Raw genomic sequence first — 27,338 nt, forward strand, 5'->3', positions numbered from 1 at the left:
GCTGAACGACGGAAACTCCACGGGAAAGGCGGCAAAGTCACTGGAGAAAGAAGGCGGTGGATCCCATGGATGCCGCTTGAACTTCGGCACAAAACTTCGACTCGGTGGGGGTTCGGCCCGGATATGCCGTAAGCACCCCGCCCATGTTAAACATTTGAAAAGTTGTCATCTGCCCTATTCATGCAGCATTTAGAGTACGCCATTCGGTCTGTAAGAGGGAGCAAATCACTATTTTCGGACGATAGCTTAACATGGTGGGAATCGAGTCACATTTGCGTCAAAAGTAAACAAAATGGTTCACGTAGATAGCTAAAATAGGTGGGTAGGTAGGTTGCTTTAGCGGATCCTTCGCAAGCAATGCCTGATCTGGAAAACTACCCTCACTATCATTGCTTGGCAAAAGGCTGTAGAATGTTGATATTACTGTCATAATTTAGGAATTGCCCACCAAATGGTAGGCTAGCTCTATAACTGCTGCTCTAGAAGATTCCTGATCTTCGAAAACTCCATCCAAGGGTATTGGCCGCTGAGGCGGCTTCTTCTGCACCTACTAAAATATTGTCACAGTGTTATAAAAAGAAATTCTGTCAATGCTTTCTCTCTTCCACCATTCGCTTTTCAAGAAACGAAGCATCATTGTCGCAATGGATCATGAGACCGAGAGCACACTTGGGCTATGCAGTTGTCAGCTTAAATCTCCGGCTCGTATTTCTAGAATACAGGTTTATCGACTTACCCAGCCAGAACGGCCGAGTCATCAACCGACTCGGCGTTGGTCACCAACATGTATACCTCTCCTGCCAGGTTCTGCGGAACGACGCAACCGCCATTCGTGAATGGCGCGAATTGCGTTTCGCCACTATTGAATTGATCAGTAAAAGATTTCCCAGCCGTACATTTCCTGTCACAACAGAAGAAAACTTACGGAGCTATAAAAGCACAAAACTTAGCACCAGCAGGCTGAGCAGCATCCGCAAGGACCAAGCTCTGTCCAGATGTCGCAAGATTGGGGTTTTGCAGCGCGATGGCCGGAAACGCTTGGATATTTAAATTGGAACCAGAAGGACAGGAGCTAATGAATGCGGCGGCGAGTGTGAAGACACCGCGGACACCAAGAGGTGTATCAAAGGCAGCAGGAATTGGCGTCGCACCCGAGGCTCCTCGGATGAAGGTTTGATGGCGGGCCTCGACTGTCGCAATCGAGGCTGCAACACTAAGAACGGCGGAGGAATTGATGAGGGGGGCTGCGCCCAAGTATCTACAATCTACTGGTTAGCCATGTAGAAGACGGGGTTCGTAGATAGGTGTAGCATACGCAGAAATACCGACAGCCTCGAGAACTCGTGCAGTAGCAACCATGGCTGCTGCGTCCGTAAATCCGAAGTTATATGTGCACGGCTGCACTGGCTGGAAGCCTGCCGAAGCAATGGCTGAGAGCAATGTCGAGACATGCGTTGCTTCTGACTGTCCTACAGCGAGTAGTGCAGTGATGCTTGCGTCACTCAGACCGAGTGCTTTGAAGTCGCTCGCCGGAAACTTCGCAAATCCTTGGGCATAGAAAGCTGATTCCAAGTGCTCTGCAGTCAAGGCGCTAGAGGATCTTGTTAGGAATTCCATTTCCGTGAGATACATTTCAAGAAACTTACAATTGAAGAATGTCGATATCCGTTATTGCGGGCGCCGCGGCCTGTCGCGCTTCCAACCGGGGCCTTGCAGGGACTTTAGGATATGGCGCTGGAGCTGGTAGCGCGCTGACGATCACCGCCGGCCCCAGGACGAATATCCACTTCAGAACCTTGCGTAGGCTCGGCATTGTAAATAATTAGGATGGGTTTTGGTGGTCAGATGGTTCAAAGGAATGTTAAGCAGCAAGAGCTTGAGTTTAGAAATAAGTTGATGGGTCTAGAGTCCAACCAGGGACAAGAAGAAGAAGAAGAGAAAATGATAAGGAACGTGGTGAGCTAGAACTACTGAGTGAAAGAGGGAAAAGTTGAAAGAAGACGATGTCTCTGCCAGCAACAGTCCACCAGAAAACGTTCGGAGAAACGAAAGTGGACGGCCACATCGACCTTATAATCAGATATGCGACTGCTGGGGCTGCATCTGAGACGCCATTTCAAATTTCAGAGGGTGGGGTCGGAGGGGGATAGGAAGCCTTGAAGAGTCTTGGCGGTTATACCGCATTCGGGGCCACCAAGATTTTTGTCTTGGCAGAGCGGTCTCTAGTGACAAGGAAATTCCTGTACGGGCAGTGAAAACCCTCCGGTAAACGCTGCATCCGTTGAAGGCTGAGTATGGATGAGGTTGAAGCCGGAAGTGCTGTGTCATGACAGGGGTGCTGCGACGCTTCGATCAAGCCATGAAACTCTTCGAGTACCAGCATCACGCTGTTGCGCTTCACGGAGACCGCAGAGCCGCGGGCATTGTCAGCGACCTTAATAACATCGCCCTCCGCATTTCATCTCATCAACTGACGGCAACTTGTCTTCCCGAGTGGAGCCTGAGTGTGCACTCGACGGTAAATCCCTTGCGCGGCTTGGTGGGTCAAGCAGAAATTTACTACGTCTTTTGAGAAATATTCAAAGAGGGTTTTGAGACGTAAATAGCAATCGTAAATCTATTTTTATTCGAGGAGTCTTTGAGCAATCAGCTGGCCTGTCGGATATTCTCCGTTCGAAAACTTCCTAGAGCCAATACTCGCAAGACCGTCATGAAGGCTGAAATCCGTCTCCGCGTTAACTAGTTGCCAAGCATCCTAAATCTAACTTTAATGTCCATAAGCTATGCCGGAACATGCGTTACGCATGGCGCTCACACAGGGGGCAGGGGAAGGGGCAGGGGTAAGGAGGGGACCGCGTCGTCTCCAACCTCACGGCCAAGACGAAAAGCCGAAGAGGCAGTATGGCGGGTCGCGCATAAGCGGGCAAACAGTCTGATAGATAAGATCGAAATGCTACAACCGGAGCGTAATGCCTATATTCAATTTGGAATGGTGCTATGATGATAACAAGAAGAACAGAACTCTAGCTAAGGGGCTTTTACACAAACTACATATTAATATGATGCGTCCTCACCGACCGATTAAAGCTGTTGTCTTTAGTCCACCACGGCCTTGCGGCCTCACCTCGTCAATGCTACCCCACACCAAATAGTCTCCATCCTCTCTCACCAATCAAGATGCATTGCCATGCAATCTCTCTTTGGAACACAAATCCACCCATGAAACGGAACAGCTAGCGTGAACGATCAATGTGGTAAGGAGTGGTTGGATGATCGCTTTTTGACGGCGAATGCCAGGTGGAAGCGCGAGACGTCTTGCGATGACCTCGGAAATTCATCGACCTTCTGATCAGTCGGCCCAAAAGAGTGAAGGGTCGAAGGATCGCTATCTCATGATAGCACTGCTGAGAAATATGCTAGTCGGGCAGAAGGGAAGTGATGGGCAGACTCTCATAGAGCATATGGGTTCAAGGAACGAATAGTCAAGCACCTAGATGATCCCATATGTTAGTGGTTTGGCAGGTTATGTTTGCTCAGTAAACTTACGGTGGACTCTTTGTCAGATCTGTCTTCAGGATCACTGGCACTCTAGCCATCTCCCGCACATCTTGAATGTAGTCTCCGTTCTCCTCTCTCAGTGCAAACAAACTAAGGTACTTCTCCTTGTTGGTCAATTTAGCCTCGGGCACATCACTGGCGCTCTGAGCAAGCTTTGAGTCAGACTTGACGCGATGAGGAGTCTGGCCCGATGAAAGTCCATTCCTGGTAGGCGAAGGCGGCATGCTTTGAGTCGGACGATCAGCACCAGCAGAGGGGTTGAGAGAGACTCCTGCAGTCATGCCAGCGAGATCATTTGAGTCATCGTCATCATCGAACAAGGCATCAACATCATCCGTAGAAATCGTGCCAGTATCCATCTGCCTGCGTTGGGCCTCCTCGTGCTCCTTAGCACGCTGTTTAGCTGCTTCAGCGTCACGAGCAGCGGCAGCGGCGTTGGCTACACGCATTGAGCCGTGTTTGGGACGCTCGTCTTCCGGGATATAAGCGGAGGACGGGACACCCTTCTCCCAGTATAGCTCCAAGAGACGCTTGTTTTTGTCAAATTCGGCCTTCTTGAGAGGCAGTTGGTCACAATGCACACGCTTTTCGAAGCCGAATTCTGGAATGAGCACGTCAAAGGCTGATTCATACACGCAAAGAACAATTCCTTCGCTGATCAGATCGCCACCTAGGTCTTGTCGGACTTTGTCCATCTTTCGGCAGGATTCGATGTGAACACTCTGTTCCTGAGCACTGTGGGCGGAGTCTTTCTTGGTATTGCACATCTCTGCAGTCTTGGCAAGGGTCTCAATATCTTCCGAGAATTCAATAGCACCGTTGGATAGCACGGCCTCAAGCTGGCGATGCACAATTATATCCGCATATCGTCGAGAAGGATTGGTGAAATGAGTGTAGAGAGGTAGGTTCAGCGCATAATGAGGATATTGATCCTCTGGAAGTTTGCTAGCAACGAAGTATTTCGCGCGTTGCATAGACTTAATTATCAAAGTCTCCATACCTTTGCGAATATCATCATCATCAACTTTGAATAAGCTGCTCTGCAACGTTCCGCTGCTGGTTGTTTCGATGTCATACCCGATGGCATCCATCCTGTCAGCAATGGTTTCCAGGCGACGAGGGTTTGGCGAGGCTTGTCGTCTGAGCAGTGCCTTATCAGGCAAACCCGCGAGGATCTTCTTGGCGACAAATGTGTTGGTCTTGTGGCTCAGCTCCTCGATGAGCTCGTGGGCTGGTGAAGAGTCGAAAATGTTCTGCTCAACTGGCACGTTCTCGTCGTCGAGTTGATACATGAGACGAAGAGGCGGGATATCCGTTGAACGGTCTCCAAATCGTGCCTGGCGGAATTTTTGCGTGATATGATGGAGCATCTTGATCTCCTTTGCCCTAGCTGCACCAAGCTCTGCATCGCCACGTCCATTGATAACAGAGTCAACCTCTTCATACGACAATTTGCCAGAGCTCTTGATGACTGCCTTGCCAATCCAAGTCTCATCTTCGAACACATGACCGGACTGTAGGTCAACCTTAAAGACGACGCTGACTGTATATCGATCTTCGCCAGGATTCAAGCAACAGATATCAGATGACAGCCGTGACGGAAGCATGTTGACAGTTCGGTTCATGAGGTACACCGCAGTTCCGCGCTTCTTTGCTTCGCGATCCACGAGAGAGTTGGGTTTAATGAAGTGAGCAACGTCAGCAACGTGGATGCCAATCTCGATGCGACCATCATCGAGAGGCTTGAAGTGGATAGCGTCATCCAGTTCTTTGCTTCCGTTTGGATCGATAGTGAATGTCTTCTCATTTCGGAAGTCACGACGACTTTCTAGAGCAGCCTCTCCATCATTGACAACAGACCAGTCTTCAAATCCGACGTTCTTGAGGACGGCGTCGGAAAAGTCATCTGGTCCGAAATTGTTGTCACGTAGAAGAGCATCCGTTTCCACCTTCAGATCGCCCATTTCGCCCAATTGTTCGACAAGCGTGCCGAAAGGATGGAGAGAGGTGATAGGCCATCGTTTGATGCAGGCCACGAAAATACGGTTCGCATAGTCCTGATGCCGCTCTACGAAGTCTCGCGGAGCTTGTTCAGTGGGAATGGCGATCAGTGGGACGCGCTTATCCGTAGGCTTAAACCAAACAATCTTCGGCTTATCCTGTTGACGTTCTGGTTGATGACGGCCAGAGTTACCCTCACGTGCTTGGCGCTCAGCTTCTTGCTTCTCCTTCGTGGCCTGGCTACTAGGACGCAACAAGCCAAGGGTACTGCATTTGATTAGCTAGGAAGTCTGTCAAACGGAATTGAATGAACAAACCCGGAAAACATTTGCCCGGCAACGCGCTCAATCACAGCAACAATATGGCCAGCATAAAGCGGCTTCTGCTCGTCATTAATCTCTTCTTCTTCCATAAGAAGCAAGCTTTGGCCTTCCACCTCCACATCATCGTTCTTTTTCTGTGTTGGCCGCTGTCTAAGACTACCACGACGACGTAAGCTACCATCCGCCCCCAGTTGGCTGCTCTCAGGCTGCGTGGTGGCATCGTTCACAGCAATGCTTCCACCTCTCGGGTCTGAATTATCCTTTCTCTTCTTCTTTTCTTCTTTCTCACGCTTTTGGCCCCACACTTCATCGACATCTAGTAATTCGACAGCCACAAGGTCACCCTCTAACGCACGATTTCTATCTTTGCTTCCGCAAATGAAGATATCGGCATCAAGGTCAGTCGTCGTGACGTATGCATCGCTCCGATTCTTCTTGTTGACCCGCAGGATGCCAGCGACAAGTTGACCGTCATTGAGGAGTGCAGGTAGCGTAGCCTGGGGTAGATAAGGCGTGAAGAGAGTCTTACGCTGTTGTTGCTGCTGCTGCATTGTCATCTGGGGTTGGGCATGTTGACTTGCTTGCAGTCCGGTCATTCCCTGCCCGTTCATTTGAGCGGCTTGGAGGGCTTGCAGGTGAGCGATTTGCAAAGGATTCAGACCTTGGGCACCGAACATCTGTGGTTGTACAAGAACCTGGCCTTGCGGTAATTGGACTAGCTGGGGCTGTCCAGGGTACTGGAAGTTCCCAAGCGATCCGATGGACTGGTTCATTGAAGCTCGAGGACGGTGGCTAGGCTGGAAAGGAGCTGCACCCGCTGTCTGGTTCATGTTGAAATTTCCCATGTTCTGTGCCTGAGCATCCTGGGTAGGCTGCTGATTGTTATTAGGTTGTCTCCAATTACCTTCAAAGTTTCTGGACGATGTCCTTCCGTGTCCCTGACTCCCGCGACGTTGAAAATCAGATTGACCTCCGTGGTTCCCAGTGCCTGCACCAGCACTGGCACCAGCACCGGCACCAGCACCGGTATCGCTCGTGGCCTGGGGCGGTGGGAACTGGAAGTTACCACCGCCACGGCCCTGTCCACCGCCACGGCCACCAACTGCCATGCTCTGACTACGGCCATGAGCTGAGCCGCGACTAGATCCACGACTAGAAGGGGCCTGGTCATTAGACTGAGCACTTCCATTGCCACTAGGGCTAGAGTCTCGGTTGGAGCTCGTTGGGGTAGATCCACCGGCTCCAGGGATTGGGAATTGAAACCCGGAAGTCTTTCTCTTTTGTTCTGCCAATTCAGCAGCTTTCTTGGCTTCTGGAAGAGCAAGAGAGTGACGGCGGGAATGACCAGAGCCCGCCGCACCACCACCACGGCCTCGAGGGTTTATGTTCTCTCTACCCTGGTTACCCTGTTGCCCTCCATATTCACCAAACCCAGAGGCGCCCGAAGACGGGGCCGGAGGAGGGCCCATACCGACATTTGGGAGGGCGGATTGATTTCGACGATGAGCGGAAGGTTGTGAAGGAGCATTCATTGGTACAGCTAGATGCTGCTGCGGCATTTGCTGAGGGAATTGAAACGTGTTCGCATGCGGAGACACATTGGGCATTTGTCCCTGCATCTGGAAATTCGCCCCAGGCAAGTGCTGTTGGGGTTGTATCATGCCCATATTAACGTATTGTTGATGCGTTGCAGCAATCTGCTGTTGTTGCTGTTGGAGGACTTCGATTTGCTGTGCGATAGCAAGCTGTTCCACTACGGGAATGACTCGTCAGTATCAAGACACCCAATTATATAATCCGCATTGAATTGTAATATGGATAGGAAAAGGTCTGGCGTACTCATGAGTGGCGTCAATTCGGATGGACTGCGTCGGTGGGCAATGTGCAATCGGCGGCCTGCAGGCCCCGTAGGACCAGGGTGTCCTTGCTGATCCATGCCTGGTATTGTAGAGTCCAAAAACGATGGACGAAAGCGTTATATACTCAACAGAAGATACCCGAGTTAATGGAAGCGACTTTGTGGAGGAAGGATTGGGGTAGTGTATTCCAAAACTGTAGACAGGAGAATCTTGGGGGGGTGGTCAGCTAAGTGGACTCGGAGCATTAGGCGAAAATGATGAAACCAAACAACTGGAGGAGCTTGTGCGGGTAAATAGAATCCGCTTCGTGAAATGGGATGACGGCTTCGCACAAGGCAACAAGATGAAAGAGCTAGGGACGTACGCTGTGGAACTGTGCTACACGATAGCAAGATGCGCCCGAAGAGTCGACAACAAGAACAGCTTTCGGCAGCGGGCGGCCAGAAACCAGTATACCTCTGCAAAGTGATTGACTGTAAAACAGTAGGATGGGAGTTGATAAGGATTGGGATGCTGGCGGGCGTGGGCAAAATTCAAGGAGCGGGAGTTGCTTCCCTGGACGGCAACTGACTGCTGTCAAAACACACAAAATGGACACCTTGAGCGAACTCGCGGTGTAGAGAGCGATTCGAAGGATTCGAAGGAGGGAGCGGTGGGAAGAGAGCGGTAGGAGGGACTGGAGCGGCCACTGCTAGTCAAGGAGAGCTAAGGAAGGTGGTGGATGGAGATGATGGAGGTTCCTACTAAAAGGTCGAGTTGAGCGAGGGTGAAGGAGTTTGGGCCCTGTAGAAGCGACCCCCTCCACACTCCGCAAACGTCACGGCGAGAGAATTACGACGATATGTACACCAAAACACACCCCAGCAGTTACCTTGATGCACCATGGAAACGAAGCCTGAGGCTGTGTAAAAACAAGTGTGGCCTTGGTAAGAATTATGTCTCACGGCCACCAACGTGAATCGTCCCGTTTGTTCAGTTCGGGGTCACGTTTCTGGCCTGTTTCAACCAGCCTGCACGGACGACTATTTCAGACTATTCCTGAGCACCGAAGCAAAGCCACCACGCTTCCAGACGGATGTAGACGCAATGCAGCTTACACAATCAGACCCAGCACTGAGGAAGAAGGTCGGTCCCGAGGGCTTTTTGGAGGGAGAGGAAGAGCAAGACGAGGATGATTTGGATTCTGGGGGAGGGGGTTGGGAGGGAGGCCTTGTGCTGCTTTTTGTAGACACACGATGCAACGACCAACGCCCGTCTCGATGCGGCAACTGCATCGCTCTTCACGAGAAAAACTGACTTTGCCGTCAAGGCTCGCTCCAGACCAGGCCAATACAGCCTATCTGCTCAAGCCGCACCAGCAGCCCGCCCGCCCGAGTTGCAGCGATCATATGTGACTAGATTGTCACGGTGCGTGCAGTGCGTGCAGTGCGTGCAGCAGCGGGCAGCGGGCAGCGGGCAGTGGGCTGTTGATTTCGAGTTTCTGCACGAGGCAGCATGACTTGGGGGGTGCGTGGGTTGCGTGGCTGCGCGGGTACTTGGGGTTCTTAATAGGGGGCACGAACCACTCCTTAGCCGCGTCGATCAATACCACAGCAATTGGTGAGGGCCAGCCGCCGGAGTTTTTCCAGATCCGAAAGCTTCAAGCAGTACAACTTTTGATCGTCGCTTTCACGATCATACCACGACCAACCGAAAACACGCATCTGCTATTTCCCTCATGCCATTCATGTTCTCTAATTCACTAGTCCTCATCCTTATCCCCTCACTCATCACCCTCCGCTCTAGTCCCGGAATAGGATCCGGCTCTAGCTTGCGCGCACCTCAAACAACAGCCGCTCAACTAATATATTGAGTCCCCCACACGCCATGCCAACCACTCCCAGAGCCTTATCTGCCAGTATGAACTCCATAAACTCCAGCTCGCCTTCGCGGAATGGCACCGGGAGTTCTTCGAGGCAGCATCGTTCCGAGGAGCGACGCGGTCGGAGTCGTCGAGATACTGTGGAAATAGATCCCATTGACAGCCCGTCGCGCCAGCTCCTCTACGAGTTTAGCCAGATGCTGATAAACTCCGACCGCGACTTCAACGAACGCCTTGACCTAGCTACTGCAGAGCGCGCAAAGCTCCACCAGGAAGAATTAGCCAGAGCTGCTGCCGAACACGAAAGGGTGCGACAAAGTGCGGAGCGAGCTCGACAACGGCATCTTCTGGAAGAACAAAAGCGGAGGAAACAGCAGGAGGATGAAGAGAATCGCGCGTTGGAGCGCGCACGGCAGGAAAAACTCGAGCAAGAGATTGCTAGTCAGAAGCGCAAACTTGAGGAGCAAAGGAGGGAGGAAATTGAGAGGAAACAAGCCGCAGAACGAGCAAAGCAGTTAGCTGAGAATGAGGCTAGGCTGAAGGCTCAGAAACAGAAGGAGGCCGAAGAGAAGCGAAAGGCGGAACAGGCGGAGTCCGATCGCAAAGCCAGTGAGGTTGCTGCAGCAGTAGAAAAAGCTAGGGCTCAACAGGCTCAACAGACTCAGCAACGGGCTTTACAACAGGCTTTACAACAGGCTTCACAACAAACACGCCAACAGCCTCCACAACAGCCCCCGAAACCATCTTCTGGATCGACAATTTCACTGCCGTCTACATCCGCTCCTTCATCTGCTTCTCTAGCGCATGCCACCCCAGCATCACCTCTAATATCATCCATCGCAGAAAGAGAGGCCCACCATGAGAAATACCTTGGCGTCCACAAGCGACTGAAAGAATTCCGGAAGAACATGGTCGACTGGAGCAAGCAAAATCCTGATCTCAAGGGTCAATTGGGCGATGCTCGACGAAGCCTGAGGACACGGGTTGGGCAAATCACTGGCGCTAGAGCATCCAACACCGCGACAGTGCGTTTTTCTTTTAATCAGTCTCAGCCTATGCGCACTTCCCGACTAACAATATTTTTTCGTAGATAGCTAAGATTCGGGAGGCTCTTCGATCAGCAGCCAATGCTGGAGGTCCTATGGTTGATATTCGACGGTTTATCGTTTCGCCAATACCCCAACTCTCGAATGACTCGGAGGCTCAATTTCCCGGTTTTCTTCTTTACTTGCTCAATCACTTTGCAAAAAGCATAATAGCCCAGTTTGTCGGTGAGGCTAGCAATGAAGGCAAAATCATCGATGCGATTGGGGTCATAGGTATTAGCATCTTTGCCGATGAGGAGTTCAAGTGGCGAGGTATCTCTCTAATTGACGTCTTAATCGCCAAGTTCCATGCCGTTTGCCCGGTTCTATGGGGGGTCTATGGCCGCGAGAACACGCAGCAGGGAAAGCAACGACTAGGTTGGGCCCGCGCTGAGCCTGGCGGCCCCTTTGTGACAACAAATGTTCATAACGAGCGGATGCTTGGACTTGGGTCAGGATTCGCTTCACTTACTCTACGGAACTTCAGCAAGAACAAGAAAGTTAATCCGTGGCCGAATACGGAGTTCTGGCGAGCGCTAACCTGGATTGTCAATACACCATCGGCAGATATCACCAGCACACATCTCATTGTGCTCAAATCAATGCTGGCCGATCATGTCGAAAAGTTCATCACTATATTCGGACATGTAGCCGTGGCAGCACTGAGGACGGCCGTGATTGATTTCCCCGCTAGGGCACCTGCATCAGAGTCGGCGAATATGTTGAAGGTTGTGCCGGATGTGTGGAAGAAAAATCTGCATCTTACTCTGGAGTAAGGCGTTTTTAGAATTTATAGGAAATTTTTTGTTGCATTACTGGGAGTTAGAAGGATCTAGGCGTTCGACATAAAGCATTGGAGTGGACTCATCCCTGCATTGCCGCAAACCTTATAGCTTGGCGATTAACTTTCGATATGTATACATATCTTTAGGTTATATGGAGCCCAGTGTTTCAAATTCAAACAATGCATATTAATGTGCAAACTTTACCCTTAATATTTATATGCGTAGATCTACTTATTAATAAACAGTTATTGACTTACAGATCTCTCAGTGCAACGGCGTTCCAATCCTCGATCTTCCTATCCGTGGGTACAAGGACTACTCTTCCCCCAACCCAGCTTCCCAACTTGCTTTCCCCCTCAAGATTCACCCCTGCCTCTCGAATGGCAGTCTCTATCTCCTTTAAGCTCTCTTCGGAGACCTCAATGTCAGCGCTTCTCACCTGTCAGCAATCATATTACGATGAAGAAAAGGCAAAAACAAATGAAAGTCTTCCTGAACAGCCAGACTTTCCAAAAACAGGAATACTCACTATAGCAAACTCAAATGCGGTTCAAAGCTCTCCTCCACCCACTTCCTAGGCTGTTCCTCGGCCGCAGACCTTTCAACCACAGTCCTAGCAATCGTAGCAAGCGCTCTGACGCCCTCTTTTGCTACTCTAATGGTCATCTTCCGGAAGAATACACTGCTAGTTTCCAACCTCTCAAACCTTACGGAGACATCATCCGCCTTCAGAAAGTCAAGACTGTCTAGCCAGACCTGCGGATCTTTCTCGTATATTGAGGGTGGTATTTCCGAGGTGAGAGTGACGTGTGGAATAAACGTATGTGGGGAGCTGAAATGGGTAGAAACGGTTTTGATTAGTGTCGTAAGGATCGGCGTAAGAGGGTGCGATTGCGGTGGGAGAAGCCAGAGTGATGAACCGGGCATGCTTGCAGGGAATATAGGTCTTCAGTGCAGAAAATAGGTTATGGTGGCTTTGATATAAAGTCCTTAATCCGAAATTGCAATTGCAAAACTGCTCAAAGTATTCATTTGATCTAAATTCAAATAACACAAGGTTGCTCCGTATAACAAAGAAGTGATAGGATGGAAATTGTGTTCGCGGTTTTGGCCGGAATGGTCGCCCGAATCAAATGCATCAAACCCCTGTTTAACATGTGAAAGTACCCATCGTGTTCCTTGGTGCATGCTTGTATCCTGCCCACAGCCACCGTGTTACCCGATGCCACTATATTCCCGACAGTGCGACTAATTCACCACCTGATGGACGGGTTACATCGCCATGTTAGACGGCTCCTGGATTCCCGGCATCTTGAAGTCGTTGTTTAGCTGCTTCTTCGAGGTCGGCTTTTTCTGGCAACTAGTATGTTGAGCCACTCTCCCGGCAATGATATGTTCAGTATATTCTGAGTCAATCATCTGATTTTGGCGTTTTGAACATGTTTCAGAAACTTTATGCTTGGTGGACGAAGAAATCCCCACGAGACGCGCTCCAAGAGACGATTGCAGAGGCTCGATTATTTGAAGAATGGGAGGCAGCTGCTTTTCAGCTCGACGAAGTTCTTGGATATGACCTATGGCATGCGCTCTTTCCAATAAAACTGAAGTGGCTTCAGCTAACATATAGATGCTAAGGCGCCAAAATCCTACAAGCAAGTTTTACGACTACCGCCTCATCTACGAACGCCTTCAAGCAATCATCGAAGCTCGAGAGGAGGAGGACATACTCGGTCTAGTGAACCTCTTACGGTCAGGGCTTGTCCGAAATCTCGGAAATATAACGGCACCACGACTTTTCAACCGCGCATATGCTGGAACTAAGCTTCTCATCGAAGATTACATCACCCAAGTCGCTCTCGCAATCGACTACTTGGCCTCGTACCCCACCTCTCCTAGCTCTGATGGCAGCCTCACAAACCAAGCGAAGTTGGATGTTCTACATGATACCCGACAGGCGTTTGGACGCTCAGTGCTCGTGCTCCAAGGTGGCGCCATCTTTGGCCTGTGTCATCTTGGAGTGGTGAAAGCCCTCCATCTTCGTGGATTGCTTCCACGCATTATATCCGGAACAGCGACTGGCGCACTGATTGCTGCTCTTGTCGGAGTGCACACTGAAGACGAGCTCTTAGGGTTTTTGACTGGTGATCGAATTGATTTAACTGCATTCGCGAAGCGCGCAGGAAGCTCAGGAAAAGAAGGCGATGAAGGACATAACCAAGTCCAAAGCGGGCGGCTTGCTACGCTCATAAGGCGTGTGGAGAGGTTCGTGCGGGAAGGATACTTCCTAGATGTAGGAGTATTAGAGCAGGTTGTGCGAGCCAATGTTGAGGACTTGACTTTCGAGGAAGCATACGCCAAAACAAAGAGAGTTCTCAATATCACCGTCTCAACTACTGGTGGTGGTGGAGTCCCCAACCTGCTGAACTACCTTACGGCTCCTAATGTAGTAAGTCTTCATTTATTCCAATTCAAGGCTAACCGTAGTTAACTTCGACTCAGCTTATTTGGTCCGCCGCGCTTGCCTCAAACGCCTCCTCCGCCCTCTACCAACCTGTCTCTCTAATGTGCAAAGATGAATCTGGTAACATCGTCCCCTGGGCTTCCGCTGAAGAAACAACCTTCCGCCCCTGGACCCACGCCAGCTATACAGACCGTGAATCGCCTCTCTCCCGCATCGCCGAGCTGTTCAACGTCAACCACTTTATCGTGTCACAAGCCCGCCCATACCTCGCACCCTTTCTACGCTCAGACCCCCACCACCCGAACCCTCGTCAGGACGGCAAGTTGCGGTTGTCGATGCCCATTATGCGGCTGATTGTAATGGAGATCCAACATCGGCTACACCAGCTAGATGAAGTAGGGTGGTTACCACCATCCATCCGCCGCTTTCTCCTTGATGAGAATATCCCCGGCGCCAGCTTGACGTTGGTGCCAGAACTTACCCCTAGCGATTTCACCAAACTGTTAGAAAACCCGACCAGAGAGAGTTTAGAGTATTGGATCCTGCGCGGCGAGCGGAGTGTCTGGCCTGCCGTTGGCGCACTCAAAGTCCGTTGCGCTATTGAAGTGGAGTTGGATCGAGGTTATCAATTGGTTAGACGAAGAAAGCCATTTGATCCCGTGCAAGGGACGAGTTTAAGGAAAAGTAACAGTAACGAACTTAAGAAAAAGGTTAGGGCGGCGAGTTTTGGAGGCTTGGGATAGAGATAGGACGATTGTATGTGATATTATGATACCGAATCATCCTTAATGAAAAAGGCAATAAGCAATGATTCCAAGATCGAAATTTAGGTGGATAACGTGGAATCTTGCTATTAACTACCAGTGACTGGATGGATCGCCTGCACATTAACTGTCTTATTCGAGCTGATCGAAAGTGATGAAGTTCACAGTTGAAGAATTGATACTAGCCATCCGCTAATCGACTCCGAATAGCCAGTGCATGCTAAAAAAACTGGTTCCCATGAACGCTCTAACGGCGAAACTGTATCCCTTAACCCGTCGATTTGGGTCCGTAGCTTATCGATAAGCGCCGGCCAATTAGATTAACTAGATTTGTGCTCAGATATATCCTGTATCTGATGTGCCGGTGGCTTTACCCAGTCCTTCTGTCTATCCCTTGACCCGTCAGCGTCCAACGAGTAAGTGGTCCGTGCACAAACACCGGTTTCAAAACAACTAGATTCCATCAATTAATTACCTACTATAACGCAAAATACGGTTCTACAGGAAGGACAAGTGCTGGCAACCTCATATCGAGAGACTTAACTCCTAAAATTGGGTGTGTATATTAAATTACCATAAAATCAAAAGCTCTATTATTCCTCAGTACGAGCGTTAAATTCAGTTCAGTTGATTGGCTGGTTTTTATCAATAACCGTTGGACGCGAATTAACGGGTCAAGGGATATCCCAGGATGCGTCGCTTGGCAACATCTCCCCGGTAAGGCCAGCCGGCCTGAGGATCGGGTTGAAAAGACAGCTGTTAACCACCAGTCCTTACCGCTCTGCTGTTGGTCTGTGATTAAGTCTTAGGAATTAGTATGCAAGCTATTAGAGAAAAGTCAAAGTCTGAGAGACTTTAAAATGGTGGATTTCTGGAAGGACCAAACCATAAGGATAATAGAAAATGAAGGGCTCCATGAAATCGGCCTCTGCACCTCCACGCGGTGGAGCCCGGGAACCTAGCAGTACTATTGGTGTTCCATCAGGATCGTGTCAATAGACCGTTAGAGCAAACACAGAGACGTACGTACGGCAACGCATCGCGGGCGCTGCGACGTGGTGGCGACGGGAAATTTTTTCTTGCTGGGAGGGTGAACCCCAGCAGAGATTTAAGAACACAGCTACTACGTCTCTTGACGTATGATTTCGAGCCATTGAACTACGGCAGTCTACCTCCGGCGTCCCCTTCCTCCTATACGGTATAATTACTATACGCGTAATCGATCTACATACACCTCGCAAGTGGGAGACCAGTGATAAGCCTCTTAACTACCCGCCTTATACACCACCCTACCTGATAGCCTGGATTTACTAAACGTACGGTATTCCGTCTTCCGTCTTCCTCTATGCCTTAATCTACCCAGCTTTATCCTGATATTGTTGGCAGCGTAGGTACTTAGCTGCGAGTATAATACTAGGTTAAGCACGTTATTGGATGCAGGGGATAGGGGATATGGGACCTAGGTTGGGGCCCTAGGATAAGACACCTAGTTTATCCCGCTGTTCCTTTGGGGTGGAAGGTTATACAGGACTGGATTTATGCTGCAAAGTAGGAGGACCGCAGGCGACGTGTATATATATATATAGGGCAGGAAGGGTAAGCATATATATAATAATCTTATAGTAATCTATAAAAACGCGGAAGTATGGTACGAATGGCAGACAGGGCAATATAGGTAATTACGACACTCCCTTACGGGAGTCTCAGAGCAGCGACCTAACGGTATTTTTCCTCCCGTTAACGTAGTACAGGTGTTACCTGGGGGGGTGTATACTGTATTACCTCTCACGTCTCCCTTGGAGGTTTTTTGTGCCTAACTTTAACGGTATTAGTCTGCATGGACCTAGATAGGGACTGCATCAGACATTAATCAAGAATGAATAATAATAGAAAATGAAAGGCACATTAATTCGGATTCGGCTACGTATTCGGCTACATTGGATACCCGGTTCAGATAGTTGGCTCCGATTGGATATATTTCGATGTGCTGATGCAGGTGTACCCCCGCTACTTTGTACTAAAGAACTTCAAGTCTAACTCTTGTGATTAAGCTTAAAAATCAAAGATTTTACCTTTCTTGCCTATGCACAGCCCCTCTCCTAGGTGTATGGTGTACTTGACTATTTATTAGCGAAATCAGATGCCCGCCCCGCGCGCGCACAGGGGGGTGAGACACTGAAGGTCATACAGGCTGTATATGTACGGAAGAACCACCAGGAACTGCAAATATGTGGGTAAACCCATGCCGAACACTTCAAGTACACTTTAGATCTTCACTCCCGCTGATCGCCGCCGTTACTACTCTTGCAAGCGCATCCCCGCCCTCATTACAGATGCCGTGGCGCCCTGCTCTTCTCGGGCGATTCTGTCGCGAGAGGGGACACTCTTGCAAGGACGGTGATGAGGGTAACATACATTACTCTCTCCTTCGCCGTCACGCCTTTCCTTTTGTACAGCCATTAGTGACATACGTTCTCATAATTGGCCAAGATGAAGCTTTCGTTCAAGTTTCTAAGCTCCGTCGTTCTATCCTGTCTCACGATTGAGTCTGCCGCTCGCACGGTTGGCGGGAAACCAAAGCGATGGATTCAGCCATACAAACGAGCACCGCTACAGGACATCGTATGTGATTTCTATGGCCTCAACTGATACCTGGCTAACATTATCTAAGGTTACCTGGGACGAAGACTCTTTGTTTGTGCGTGGCGAGCGCATATTTTGGTACAGTGGAGAATTCCATCCTTTCAGGTGCGCAACTTTACTGCAAAGCTAGAATGCGGCAAGATGAGCTTACAATCAGCCGCAGACTTCCTGTGGTTAGCCTCTATCTTGATGTATTTCAGAAAATCAAGGCCATGGGGTACAATGGCGTGTCATTCTACGTCCACTGGGCTCTTCTCGAAGGCAAACCAGGAGAATTTAGCGCCGATGGCGTCTTTGCACTCGAGCCTTTCTTTGATGCCGCAAGCAAGGCCGGAATATACTTACTGGCGGTAAGCTAGCCCTAGTTTTAAGTAAAGTGGACGTAGAATCTAATTGTGTAGCGGCCTGGCCCATATATTAACGCTGAAGCCTCCGGAGGAGGGTTCCCCGGTTGGCTGCAACGAGTCAACGGAACTCTCCGAACAGCTGACCCAGCTTACCTTAACGCCACGGCCCTGTGAGCCTCTTCTTGAAGACTATGTCGGATATTTCTAACCTAAACTACTCGCAGATACGTAGAGTCAATTGGAAAAATCGTTTCCAAAGCCCAAATCACAAATGGAGGACCTGTGATTCTACTTCAACCTGAGAATGAATATAGTGGCGCCATGCCTAACGTTAAATTCCCCGATCCTGTATATTTTGGCTACGTAGAGGAACAATACAGGAAGGCCGGCATAGTGGTTCCGTTCATCAACAACGATGCCCGGACAGCAGGATACTTTACTCCAGGTTCTGAGTCTGCCGTTGATATATATGGTCACGATGGATATCCACTTGGATTCGATTGTGCTCACCCCTACACTTGGCCGAACGGTGCTCTTCCAACGGGCTGGAGGGCTACCCATCTGAAGCAGAGTCCATCCACACCTTATGCTATTGTTGAGGTATGTGGATAACACTTTCAGTGCAGCACAGCCTAATTGAGTTTCAGTTTCAAGGAGGTTCTTTCGATCCATGGGGTGGCTTAGGCTTCGATCAGTGCTCCGTTCTACTGAGTAACGAGTTCGAGCGTGTCTTCTACAAGAATGACTACAGCTTTGGGGTTACTATCTTTAACCTCTACATGGTAAGAATTGCCTATCTTTACATAAATGAGACTATTCTGATCGTTTTAGACGTACGGGGGCACTAATTGGGGTAATCTTGGGCACCCCGGCGGCTATACCTCCTACGACTATGGGGCAGTTATCTCCGAGGAACGCCTCATTACCAGGGAAAAGTATAGCGAACAAAAGCTCGAAGCAAACTTCTTCAAGGTCTCTCCTGCATATCTGACTGCAGATCGTGGAAACGCTTCCAATACATCTTGGACGACATCGACTGATCTCACTGTCACTCCAGCATTTTCGAATAGCACAAAGCTCTACTTCCTTCGACATGCGGCGTATAATTCGCTAGACTCCACTAGATACAAACTGCATGTGCAGACGGCAATTTTCGGGAACCTGACCGTGCCACAACTGAACGGGACCTTGACCTTGAATGGGCGGGACTCAAAAATTCACATTAGCGATTACGATATTGGCGGTGTCAACATCGTATACTCCACAGCGGAAGTATTCACTTGGTAGGCCAGTAAATAGATATCTACCTTGAAATGATGTCTCTAACAGTTTGGCAGGAAGAAGTATTCTTCGAAGATAGTGCTTATCGTGTACGGCGGGCCCAATAAGCAACATGAGATTGCCATCCAAGCATCAAGCGCTACAGTTGTTGAAGGCAGTGGTGCTACCATCGTCCAAAAGGAAGGGTACAGCATCATCAATTGGAACTCAAACCCGGAGCGCAAGATAATCAAAGTTGACTCTAATGTCTATATCTACTTGCTTGGTATGTAATGCATTATTTATACTTTCTTGAGCAAATAACTGACTTATCGGGAGATCGTAACTCGGCCTACAACTACTGGGCAGTCGATCTGACACCTTATAGCTCAGCAAGTTCTGTGATTGTTAAGGCTGGGTACCTTTTACGATCTGCGAAGGTTAAAGGCAGTACCCTAGCGCTTACTGGAGACCTCAACGCAACGACCCTAATTGAAGTCATTGGAGGCGCCCCAAAATCATTGTCCAAACTCACCTTCAATGGAGTTTCCCTGCCTTTTAAAGCAGGTGATTATATTGTTTACACAGCGACCGCGGATTTCGAGGAGCCCAAATTCACTCTTCCGGATTTGAGTGCCCTGAACTGGAAGTACCTGGACAGTCTCCCAGAGATTCAATCACCATATTCCGATACTGCCTGGGCATCTGCGAATCTGAAAACAACCTACAACACCCTACGACCTCTCACTACGCCAACAAGTCTCTATGGCAGTGACTATGGCTACAATACTGGTACGCTACTTTTCCGTGGCCACTTTACCGCCACCGGCGCCGAAACCAGTCTCTTCCTCTGGACTCAAGGTGGCTCTGCCTTCGGCACGTCCGCCTGGTTGAACTCCGACTTCATCGGCTCCTGGGATGGCATCGACGCCGCCACAAATTCCAATACAACCTTCACATTCCCCAATCTCACCCCAGGAAAATCCTACGTCTTCACAATCGTAATTGACAACATGGGATTAGACGAAAACTGGGTCGTGGGATCAGAAACGATGAAAAATCCGCGCGGCATCCTCAACTACACTCTCTCTGGACGCCCTCAATCGGCCATCACTTGGAAACTCACCGGCAACCTTGGCGGAGAGAGCTACGCCGATCATTCCCGCGGCCCGCTGAACGAGGGCGGCATGTACGCCGAGCGCCAGGGCTACCACCTCCCCTCCGCTCCTACCAAGTCGTGGAAAGACAGCACTGGTCCTACCGCCGGTATATCTACCGCGGGCATCGGCTTCTTCACCACGAGCTTTGACTTAGACATGCCGAAAGGCTACGACATCCCTCTCTCCTTCGTCTTCACCAACTCCAGCACCAGCGCCGCTGGAAACTCCTCGCTGGCAACGGCTTACAGGGTCCAGCTTTTCGTCAACGGCTGGCAGTTTGGGAAGTATGTGCATAATGTGGGACCGCAGACAAAGTTCCCGGTTCCTGAGGGGATTTTTGACTATCATGGGAGCAACTATGTCGCGGTGACGTTGTGGGCTCTAGAGAAGGAAGGAGCGAAGGTTGAAGGGTTGAAGTTGGCGGTCGATGCGGTTGTGCAGACCAGTGATGGAATTGGACTGGCGTCTATGTGGATTGGCGGTGGAGCTCCAGCTGGATTTGGATCTGGATCCTTTGATCTTGACGCCGGCGTGGCGTGGATTGAAGCTTATGGAGCTCCTGGCGCGCCACAGCCTATACCTTATTAGGAGGGAGGTTGGGCGCTATATAGTCGGTGCGCAGCGAATGGCCAATTAGGAGAGTAAGTAATAACTACGCGTCCCTTGTATATAGTATTAGCCACCAAATTAAGGACGCCCGATCATCGCTGCTTCCTTACCGCTGCTATATACCGCAGCTTTGCTCATAATATCGCTCTTACCAAGGCCGTTCCTCCCTCCACCAACCTCTATCACCACCTCTCCCTTGGTATTATTCGCTATGCCAAAGATCTAGCAGCGTCTCTTCCCTCTACACGTCTCTTCTGCCTCCGACGATATTATTCTAGCGCTGTAAAATATTAATCCGAACGCGATTAATTCAACAAGCGAGGTAGAGGAGTTCCGCTATAAAGGAAAGGTCTATATTCGCTATTAAAGCTTAACAAAACCGCCAAAGTATACTAAGCAGCGAACATCATTAATCTGGATGTAGGGAGAGGATATTATATTAAAAGGCAGCGACGGCAAGGAGTAGTTCTATTACTGCTACCTATATAAGAAGGAACGGCGTTAGTAAGAGCTTATAAGAGTTATAAAGGGAAGATTAACGGCGCTTAATCACCTTGTTAACAAACACCATATAGATAAGGATACTGGCCAGATTTAACAGCCTCCTCCAGAGGATCCAAACCAGCCGACGATTAAGGGTTTTCCTAACGCCCACGCTCTTAATTGCCAACGAGCTTTTGATAATTTTAAAGCTATATTAGTCCGATGGATCGTCTACTACTATATCGCCTTCTTTTAGTTCGAAAACTTGTACTTCCGCCAGCTCCTCTATTACATATATCTAAAGCTAGCGAGCTTACTGCCGAAAGCCGGTAAAATAATCCAAAAGTAGGTAATCTACGCGTTCGATCAGTAGAGGAAGAATATTAAGGTTAAGATAAAGGCGGCGCGGAGCTTAATATTAATATCCTTTAACCTATAGACGTTACTAAACGCTTACGCGATTCTTAGAGTTGTAGCGCACTATATTAACCGATCTGGTAATTAACGCTATGTAGTTATAGGGCTTCGCGAGGTCCTCGGTAAATATAGCAGCAAGAACATAGCGGTCATCCTAGTCGCTCTCTTTAAGGAGTACGAGATCGCTAGAAAGATTAGCTATTTTATGGCAAACAACGCGGAGTCAAATGATAAGTGCATTAATGCGGTTCTTTGAGTACTATATCCAAATATATCAGCAAAGTAAAGAAAGGCCCGCCGTCTTCGCTGCTTTAGTTATATTATTAACCTCTGCGCCTAGGCTTTTATTATTAGCAAGAACGCTAAGAAGGTTTACCGCTAGCTAGAAATAGCTATCCGCGAAGGTAATATAGAGAAGGCTAGTTAGCTCTGGAGGAAGCACGGAGCAGTCGGTTTACTATAAAATCTTATCTAGTATATTTATATAACTCCCTAGTAGCGGAGCTTCTTTAAAAGGATTAAAATAGGGGGCTTATTAGCGGAATTTGATAAACTATAGGTATGTAGTGTTGAGAGAGTTCGTGATATTCGCCACCTTACTTAGTCGATCCTAGGGACTTAATTAGCTACAGAGGTGGATTTATAATAATCCTCTTCTAATTAATTACAACACTAATAAACTAAATAGCTTATTCAAAATAACGCTATATGATGGAACTCACTATTTATAGCTATTAGACGGTTCCTAAACTACAAAGAACGCGTTAATAAATTTATTACCTTATACGCTGCCCCAACCGGCTTAAAACCTCTTACTAAGCACAACAAGCTAAAACCTTGCCACTGGCTAGAGCTCGAATATCTTTATACATACCTGGAAAAGTTCTATAAGGCTACGCTTACTATTAAGGGCAAACGGACAGACCTTATAGATTATTTCTAGACGCTTAATTAGCTTCTTTATGAGCTAGAGCAGACAAAGGAACACTTCATCGATCTTACTAAGAAGAAGAAGCGAAGCCTAGATATTAAGACTTACACCTATCTAGCTGGCTACGCTGAAGCGGCTTAGGCGAAGTATGAGAAGTACTACCTTAAGGCAGATAATACGGCAGCGTACTACGCCGCGATCGTTTTAAATCCAATACTTAAGATAAGCTAGTTTAAGCAATAGTGGCGCGGCCACCCGGTAAAGGACGATTGGATTAACAGAGTTAAATCCTTAGTTAAGGAGCTCTATTTAATATATTAAGCTAATAAGCGTCCCTTATAGCCAGCGTCTTCCTTATTTATAAAAGGCCGGTTACCTATAAAGCCAAAGAACTTAAAGTCGTTTACCGCCACCTAAGCTTATAAGCGCCTTAAGGTTGCTTACAAACCTACCACTACGGCCAAACCGTCCTTCCTTAATTACCTTATTAAATACCTTGAAACTGACGTCCTTTACCTTACCAATAGCGAGCTAAACGAATTTAACCTAGTTAAATACTAGAACAATCGGTATATAAGTCAACCAGAACTTGCCCAGTTCGCCCTTAATATCCTTGCTATACCGCTAATGTTAGATAAATACAAGCGGCTGTTCAGCAGCGCTAAGATACTGCTAAAGGACTAACGATCGCGGCTTAGGATGGACATAGTTAAAGCAAATAAGCTTCTGCGGCACTTATACGGGCCTCCACTATAGGGTGCCTTTAACGACGATGACGTGGAAGTGGTGGAAGGTGTAGAGGAGCGTAATAAGATGGTTCTACTAGATAAATATAAGCTCGCGCAGGAAGTAATATCACTATCTTTAGCCGCCGCGGAGTAAGAGGCTATTAGGGCAGAAGATGACGCGGAATAAGCAGCTGTCGCCGTAGGTAAAAAGCCGCTGGAAAAGACTCTCGCTGCTATTAAGGTTGATGACGACGCGTTAAGCGAGGTAATACCGCTTGAGGATAGCAACAATCCTGAAGAGGAGGACGAGGAGGACGAGCTAGAGGAGTAATATAGTTAATCTCATAATATTTACCACCCACCACCTTCCTTAACTAATACTAAAATCGTGCCAAGACCTCTATACTGACAGCTGGATATCCAGTAGCGCTCCTGGAGCGCCGCTAAGGATTACATTAGCTGGCGTGGATTTAAAGGCTGCCGCCAATCCACGCCAATCCAGTTCCATCACTGGTGCAGACTGGATTTGGGGAAGTCGAGACGGTGGAGGGGCAGAAATGGGTGAAGAGGAAGGGGGCGTACTAGTGGTTCTCAACGTTTAAGGTGATTATTACATGGGCTAGATTGGGGTATGCATCGTGTAATATGATGAGTAAAAAGTCTCAGACACAAAATGTAGAATCTGGAGTAGCTTGAGAGGGAGTAGCTTAGGAAATGGTAGTTTCTGCTCCTTGCAGCCACCTCCTTCATACTGTGATGTTCTTAAAATGCTTGGATTCGCTCACTCCCAATTTTCTCCCGGCGTAAAATACCAATTTCAATTAGCTTTGGACTTCAACTCCATAAGGCCTTTGCACAACTAGGAGGCTTTTTACCCCATTGCATATTGTCGACTAAGTGGCGGTTACTGTCGGCTACTATCAGCCTAGCGTCGATTACTACTATATCAAAGTTAGATCAGGGGTGCTTTTGACTCACCCACCTCTTGTATATATAGAGGCTCCAAAGCCTCGGTCCTCATTCTGAATCGTCCAGCCAACACATACTAAAGCATATCCATCCGTTCAAAGCAGGCTCCAGGGTTCTTATGTGACTAAGTATAAATTCAAACCAATCTAAGCCGTCTGTATCTTCACTCATTCCCAGAAAGCAAGAAATTTTTAGGCGGAATGACACCTTGTGAAATAGTCTATTAAATCCGAAACGGAAGTAACAACTGGCGGAATTTCTGGCAGTTTTAGAAGAAGAGCCCTAAAAGCCTGCTATTAGAGGCAATTAAGAAATTAAATACTACCGAAACTATAAGAAAGAGGAGGAACATAAACCACGGATGTGAAAATTGTATGAATGACATGCTGAAAAATGCCGCTGTAAACGTCAGTGGAAGGTAAAACTATCGGAATACTGTCAACAATCGCTCTCTATTCCGTGATATTTTTATGGTAATCCTTACCGCTGCCATTCTTGTTAGAATCTGGATGTTCTCGCCTTGGCGAATTGCAGTTCTTGCTTGCTCTGCAGCCAACTCTGCTTGTCTTGTGGCTGCTGCACTTTCCTTTAAACTAGAAGCGGTGCCCAGCTATCGATCATGTGAGCTTTATCCGACATATGAAGCAGAGAGCCCCTTACCCCTGCGTGTATACCTCTGTAAAGGTCTAGTTTTGGATCGAGGATGTTTCGTTTGAGTGAGATTAATTTCGCTATTTGGTCAAGGATTTTGGCCTTGTAGCCACCCCACAATTCTCTCTTATTTTCGTCTGCATCAAAGTAGAACATGTGGGTAGCGGAAAATGTCTCCCATGCGTTTATAATGGCTAATAGGCAATTCCTAAAACGCTGCAATGCTCGTATGATGCTGTCTACTCTTCGAGTATGTGTTTGTTTCTCGTCGTCTTCAAATACCGAGTTCATTTTGTCTGCCTGATTGGATAAAGTAGTTAGCTAGGTTTTTACGGAGGCGACCAATCAGAGGAATAATACTGACATAAACCACCATGCGTTCATCAAAGGTCTCAATCAATATCGTCATTTCCTTGGTGGCCTGCGTAATTCGCCGTGACATGACGGCGAGGAAGTATTCTCGGGAATTAAAAAATGGATCTGTCATCTGCCTGCAGCCCCCATGAGGGGGATCAAAGCCTTCGCCTTCAGGACAGTTTTCCAAATACCCCCTCAGATTCTCCTCACCACCATACCAAGCATCCACTAAGCACAGGGTCGTCCAAAGACACTCATCTACCCCAGTAATGAGTAATGAAGTTTGGCCCTCGTAATAAAAATAATCATCGTCCATTGGCAATCGCGCAAGTGGAAGTTTCCGCGATTTCCGCAGTGGTTCTTGCCGCAGTTTTCGGCGATCTATGATCTGAGACCCTCGCCGTAGACTAAGATAAGGAACATGAAACTCAAGCACGAACACGTAGCTCTATTAGACTTAGTAACTGTCCATCAAATAAGGAAGCCATGTTAGGAAGCGTACAGTAGAGACAGCAAATAAATTTTCTCGTAATAGGTATCGGTGAAGGAAGTCTCTCAATGGATTAGCGATGCGTCTCGAAACAGTAGCCGCAAGAGTCAATGCCCCCGCAGGTGTCAAGTTTGGGATGAATCTGCTGATTGTTAGGGTTTCAATGTAATACACAATCATTGATGGCTAACATTATTCTTTTCTCGGCTCTGTTCGTTTGTCTCTATTCCAGAATCGTATCAGTTACTTTGAGAACACGCTCAAACTCCATGCATTAGGAACTTAGGCGGGTCCTCGAGTCTTACATTCTCTTTCAATCTTCTATACAGCTCCGGAACGGTAAGTTTTTTTGAGAAGATATCGTCACCTATATAGTCGCCATTACTCCATCGTCGGCCTTCGCTAGCACATCCTTTTTCATCACGCCGGTCGTCGAGTAAGGCAATATCTTCGCTGATGCTGTTATGGCTTATGTCATCCGCAATGGTGTGCGAAATAGGATCTAGATGGTGTCGCAGCGTAGTAGCATGAGTGAGAAACTCCCTCAGCGCGGCGTTACAAAGCAGCGCTGGTGGGTCCAGATTATCGCGATGGTAAGTCAGAAACTCCTCGACGAGAGAAAGGCTATTGTCAGGCTGCAGGGGTTCGATGCGATTGTCTTCTGCAGGATGCTTGCTAGTATCTCGATCTTTGTATTTTCCCCAGGATTTTAGAGGGTAATGAACCCCTTCTGGTCCAGAGCGCCTATATTCCATTGCCAAAGGTTGGTGGAGGACGCTGCCCAGGAAGGATGTCGGGAGTGGAGCGTAGCATGTATGAACTAATCCCTCGACTTGAGGAGGGGAGCAAAGTTCTCAGCATGCGTCTCCTCACCCGCGCCTATTTTCCATTGGCTACTCTAGCACGCACAGGGCGTGGATATTAGTTTTAATTCGATGTTATGCTCGTATGGAGATTCTAACTACAGATAGAGTTTAGAAACAATCTACAGGTAACCATGTGTTCGCTTCCGGTATGCCTGCAGGCAACAAGGCTGATAAGCGGGTATGAACGGGCCTTAGGAGGATGACTCTGCATGTGATTTTTACATCAGTATTTCCCTCTCAACCCCCTTTCGCTGTATGAAGACCTCATAAAACCTTTCAGTCCCCAGTCGCTTGAGGAGATTCCCGATTATGGGCTCCATGGGGGACTCCGCAGAGCCTGCACAACATCATATTCTTAGAGGTTCAGCTGTGAGTGTTCAAGAAAAAAGCCCCACCAAAAAAATAGCCTAATCAAAGCATTGCATGCAGCCCAAGCCATCTGCCGCAGCAATCCCGGATATCAATATCTATATCTATCACCATCACGAGCCTTTCCGCGCAAGACCCCGAAATGCGAATAATGAAAATCATGAGAGCTGCACTCCAGATACGTATTTCAAGCCGCGACTGCGTGGCTCGTATGATTGGTATTGCGTATGTTTTCTATTGATCAAGTTTATCGATCTGGTTTATCAATCTATCATCGCGCGTAACTAAATTTTCTAGTGTAATTGCGGCGATGGCCCACAGAATCTGGGACTATACCCGAGCTGTTCCTCGTGCTGTCATT

General features: G+C 48.4%; 7 protein-coding genes across 7 annotated transcripts; 3 read left to right on the forward strand and 4 right to left on the reverse strand.

Annotated features, from left to right (window-relative positions):
• Positions 1-319: 319 nt before the first annotated feature.
• On the reverse strand, positions 320-2,305 carry K441DRAFT_655549 (uncharacterized protein). Its single transcript, XM_067647866.1, has 5 exons — positions 1,647-2,305; positions 1,316-1,591; positions 926-1,258; positions 737-859; positions 320-674 (listed from the first exon to the last, which is right to left on the reverse strand). Exons 1-5 carry the CDS (start codon positions 1,811-1,813, stop codon positions 650-652), a joined length of 924 nt encoding a protein of 307 aa, XP_067507154.1. The 5' UTR covers positions 1,814-2,305; the 3' UTR covers positions 320-649.
• A 920-nt stretch (positions 2,306-3,225) lies between these two features.
• On the reverse strand, positions 3,226-8,236 carry K441DRAFT_367572 (cell wall biogenesis protein phosphatase Ssd1). The gene is made up of 5 exons (XM_067641427.1): positions 8,106-8,236; positions 7,722-7,934; positions 5,877-7,635; positions 3,547-5,826; positions 3,226-3,490 (listed from the first exon to the last, which is right to left on the reverse strand). Exons 2-5 carry the CDS (start codon positions 7,816-7,818, stop codon positions 3,451-3,453), a joined length of 4,176 nt encoding a protein of 1,391 aa, XP_067507155.1. The 5' UTR covers positions 7,819-7,934; positions 8,106-8,236; the 3' UTR covers positions 3,226-3,450.
• Positions 8,237-9,404: 1,168 nt separating this feature from the next.
• K441DRAFT_630766 (GLE1-domain-containing protein) lies at positions 9,405-11,678 on the forward strand. The gene is made up of 2 exons (XM_067646288.1): positions 9,405-10,627; positions 10,693-11,678. The coding sequence occupies exons 1-2, from the start codon at positions 9,608-9,610 to the stop codon at positions 11,461-11,463; spliced, it is 1,791 nt and encodes a 596-aa protein (XP_067507156.1). The 5' UTR covers positions 9,405-9,607; the 3' UTR covers positions 11,464-11,678.
• Positions 11,664-12,551, reverse strand: K441DRAFT_630767 (2',3'-cyclic-nucleotide 3'-phosphodiesterase). The gene is made up of 2 exons (XM_067646289.1): positions 12,002-12,551; positions 11,664-11,903 (listed from the first exon to the last, which is right to left on the reverse strand). Exons 1-2 carry the CDS (start codon positions 12,397-12,399, stop codon positions 11,726-11,728), a joined length of 576 nt encoding a protein of 191 aa, XP_067507157.1. The 5' UTR covers positions 12,400-12,551; the 3' UTR covers positions 11,664-11,725.
• A 203-nt stretch (positions 12,552-12,754) lies between these two features.
• On the forward strand, positions 12,755-14,731 carry K441DRAFT_605607 (uncharacterized protein; the record flags this gene model as incomplete). The annotated part of the gene is made up of 4 exons (XM_067645375.1): positions 12,755-12,835; positions 12,921-13,078; positions 13,108-13,918; positions 13,972-14,731. The coding sequence occupies 4 exons, from the start codon at positions 12,755-12,757 to the stop codon at positions 14,674-14,676; spliced, it is 1,755 nt and encodes a 584-aa protein (XP_067507158.1). The 3' UTR covers positions 14,677-14,731.
• Positions 14,732-16,807: 2,076 nt separating this feature from the next.
• Positions 16,808-23,860, forward strand: K441DRAFT_605605 (glycoside hydrolase family 35 protein; the record flags this gene model as incomplete). The annotated part of the gene is made up of 11 exons (XM_067645374.1): positions 16,808-16,927; positions 17,188-17,319; positions 17,369-17,445; positions 17,504-17,690; positions 17,742-17,857; positions 17,912-18,287; positions 18,335-18,469; positions 18,519-18,970; positions 19,025-19,233; positions 19,287-20,542; positions 23,795-23,860. The coding sequence occupies exons 1-11, from the start codon at positions 16,895-16,897 to the stop codon at positions 23,858-23,860; spliced, it is 3,039 nt and encodes a 1,012-aa protein (XP_067507159.1). The 5' UTR covers positions 16,808-16,894.
• Positions 23,861-24,295: 435 nt separating this feature from the next.
• K441DRAFT_367704 (uncharacterized protein) lies at positions 24,296-25,870 on the reverse strand. The gene is made up of 5 exons (XM_067641428.1): positions 25,755-25,870; positions 25,260-25,698; positions 24,905-25,195; positions 24,729-24,854; positions 24,296-24,668 (listed from the first exon to the last, which is right to left on the reverse strand). The coding sequence occupies exons 2-5, from the start codon at positions 25,566-25,568 to the stop codon at positions 24,513-24,515; spliced, it is 882 nt and encodes a 293-aa protein (XP_067507160.1). The 5' UTR covers positions 25,569-25,698; positions 25,755-25,870; the 3' UTR covers positions 24,296-24,512.
• Positions 25,871-27,338: the final 1,468 nt, after the last annotated feature.

Source organism: Cenococcum geophilum (assembly GCF_001692895.1).
Source record: "Cenococcum geophilum 1.58 unplaced genomic scaffold K441scaffold_9, whole genome shotgun sequence".
Lineage (NCBI taxonomy): Eukaryota > Fungi > Ascomycota > Dothideomycetes > Gloniales > Gloniaceae > Cenococcum > Cenococcum geophilum.

What these genes read in the sequence shown, in the direction of transcription:
- K441DRAFT_655549 (XM_067647866.1), bottom strand. Translation starts at nt 1,813, where the DNA reads ATGCCGAGCCTACGCAAGGTTCTGAAGTGGATATTCGTCCTGGGGCCG. An exon ending in TTTTGTGCTTTTATAGCTCC is followed by an intron (nt 860 to 925) that starts GTAAGTTTTCTT and finishes TCAATTCAATAG; the next exon opens with TGGCGAAACGCAATTCGCGC. An exon ending in GACTCGGCCGTTCTGGCTGG is followed by an intron (nt 675 to 736) that starts GTAAGTCGATAA and finishes ACAACTGCATAG; the next exon opens with CCCAAGTGTGCTCTCGGTCT.
- K441DRAFT_367572 (XM_067641427.1), bottom strand. Translation starts at nt 7,818, where the DNA reads ATGGATCAGCAAGGACACCCTGGTCCTACGGGGCCTGCAGGCCGCCGA. An exon ending in CGAATTGACGCCACTCATGA is followed by an intron (nt 7,636 to 7,721) that starts GTACGCCAGACC and finishes TCATTCCCGTAG; the next exon opens with TGGAACAGCTTGCTATCGCA. An exon ending in GCCGGGCAAATGTTTTCCGG is followed by an intron (nt 5,827 to 5,876) that starts GTTTGTTCATTC and finishes AATCAAATGCAG; the next exon opens with TACCCTTGGCTTGTTGCGTC.
- K441DRAFT_630766 (XM_067646288.1), top strand. Translation starts at nt 9,608, where the DNA reads ATGCCAACCACTCCCAGAGCCTTATCTGCCAGTATGAACTCCATAAAC. An exon ending in GAGCATCCAACACCGCGACA is followed by an intron (nt 10,628 to 10,692) that starts GTGCGTTTTTCT and finishes ATTTTTTCGTAG; the next exon opens with ATAGCTAAGATTCGGGAGGC.
- K441DRAFT_630767 (XM_067646289.1), bottom strand. Translation starts at nt 12,399, where the DNA reads ATGCCCGGTTCATCACTCTGGCTTCTCCCACCGCAATCGCACCCTCTT. An exon ending in CCGCATTTGAGTTTGCTATA is followed by an intron (nt 11,904 to 12,001) that starts GTGAGTATTCCT and finishes ACAGGTGAGAAG; the next exon opens with CGCTGACATTGAGGTCTCCG.
- K441DRAFT_367704 (XM_067641428.1), bottom strand. Translation starts at nt 25,568, where the DNA reads ATGGACGATGATTATTTTTATTACGAGGGCCAAACTTCATTACTCATT. An exon ending in ACAGAGGTATACACGCAGGG is followed by an intron (nt 24,855 to 24,904) that starts GTAAGGGGCTCT and finishes CATGATCGATAG; the next exon opens with CTGGGCACCGCTTCTAGTTT. An exon ending in TTCTAACAAGAATGGCAGCG is followed by an intron (nt 24,669 to 24,728) that starts GTAAGGATTACC and finishes GTATTCCGATAG; the next exon opens with TTTTACCTTCCACTGACGTT.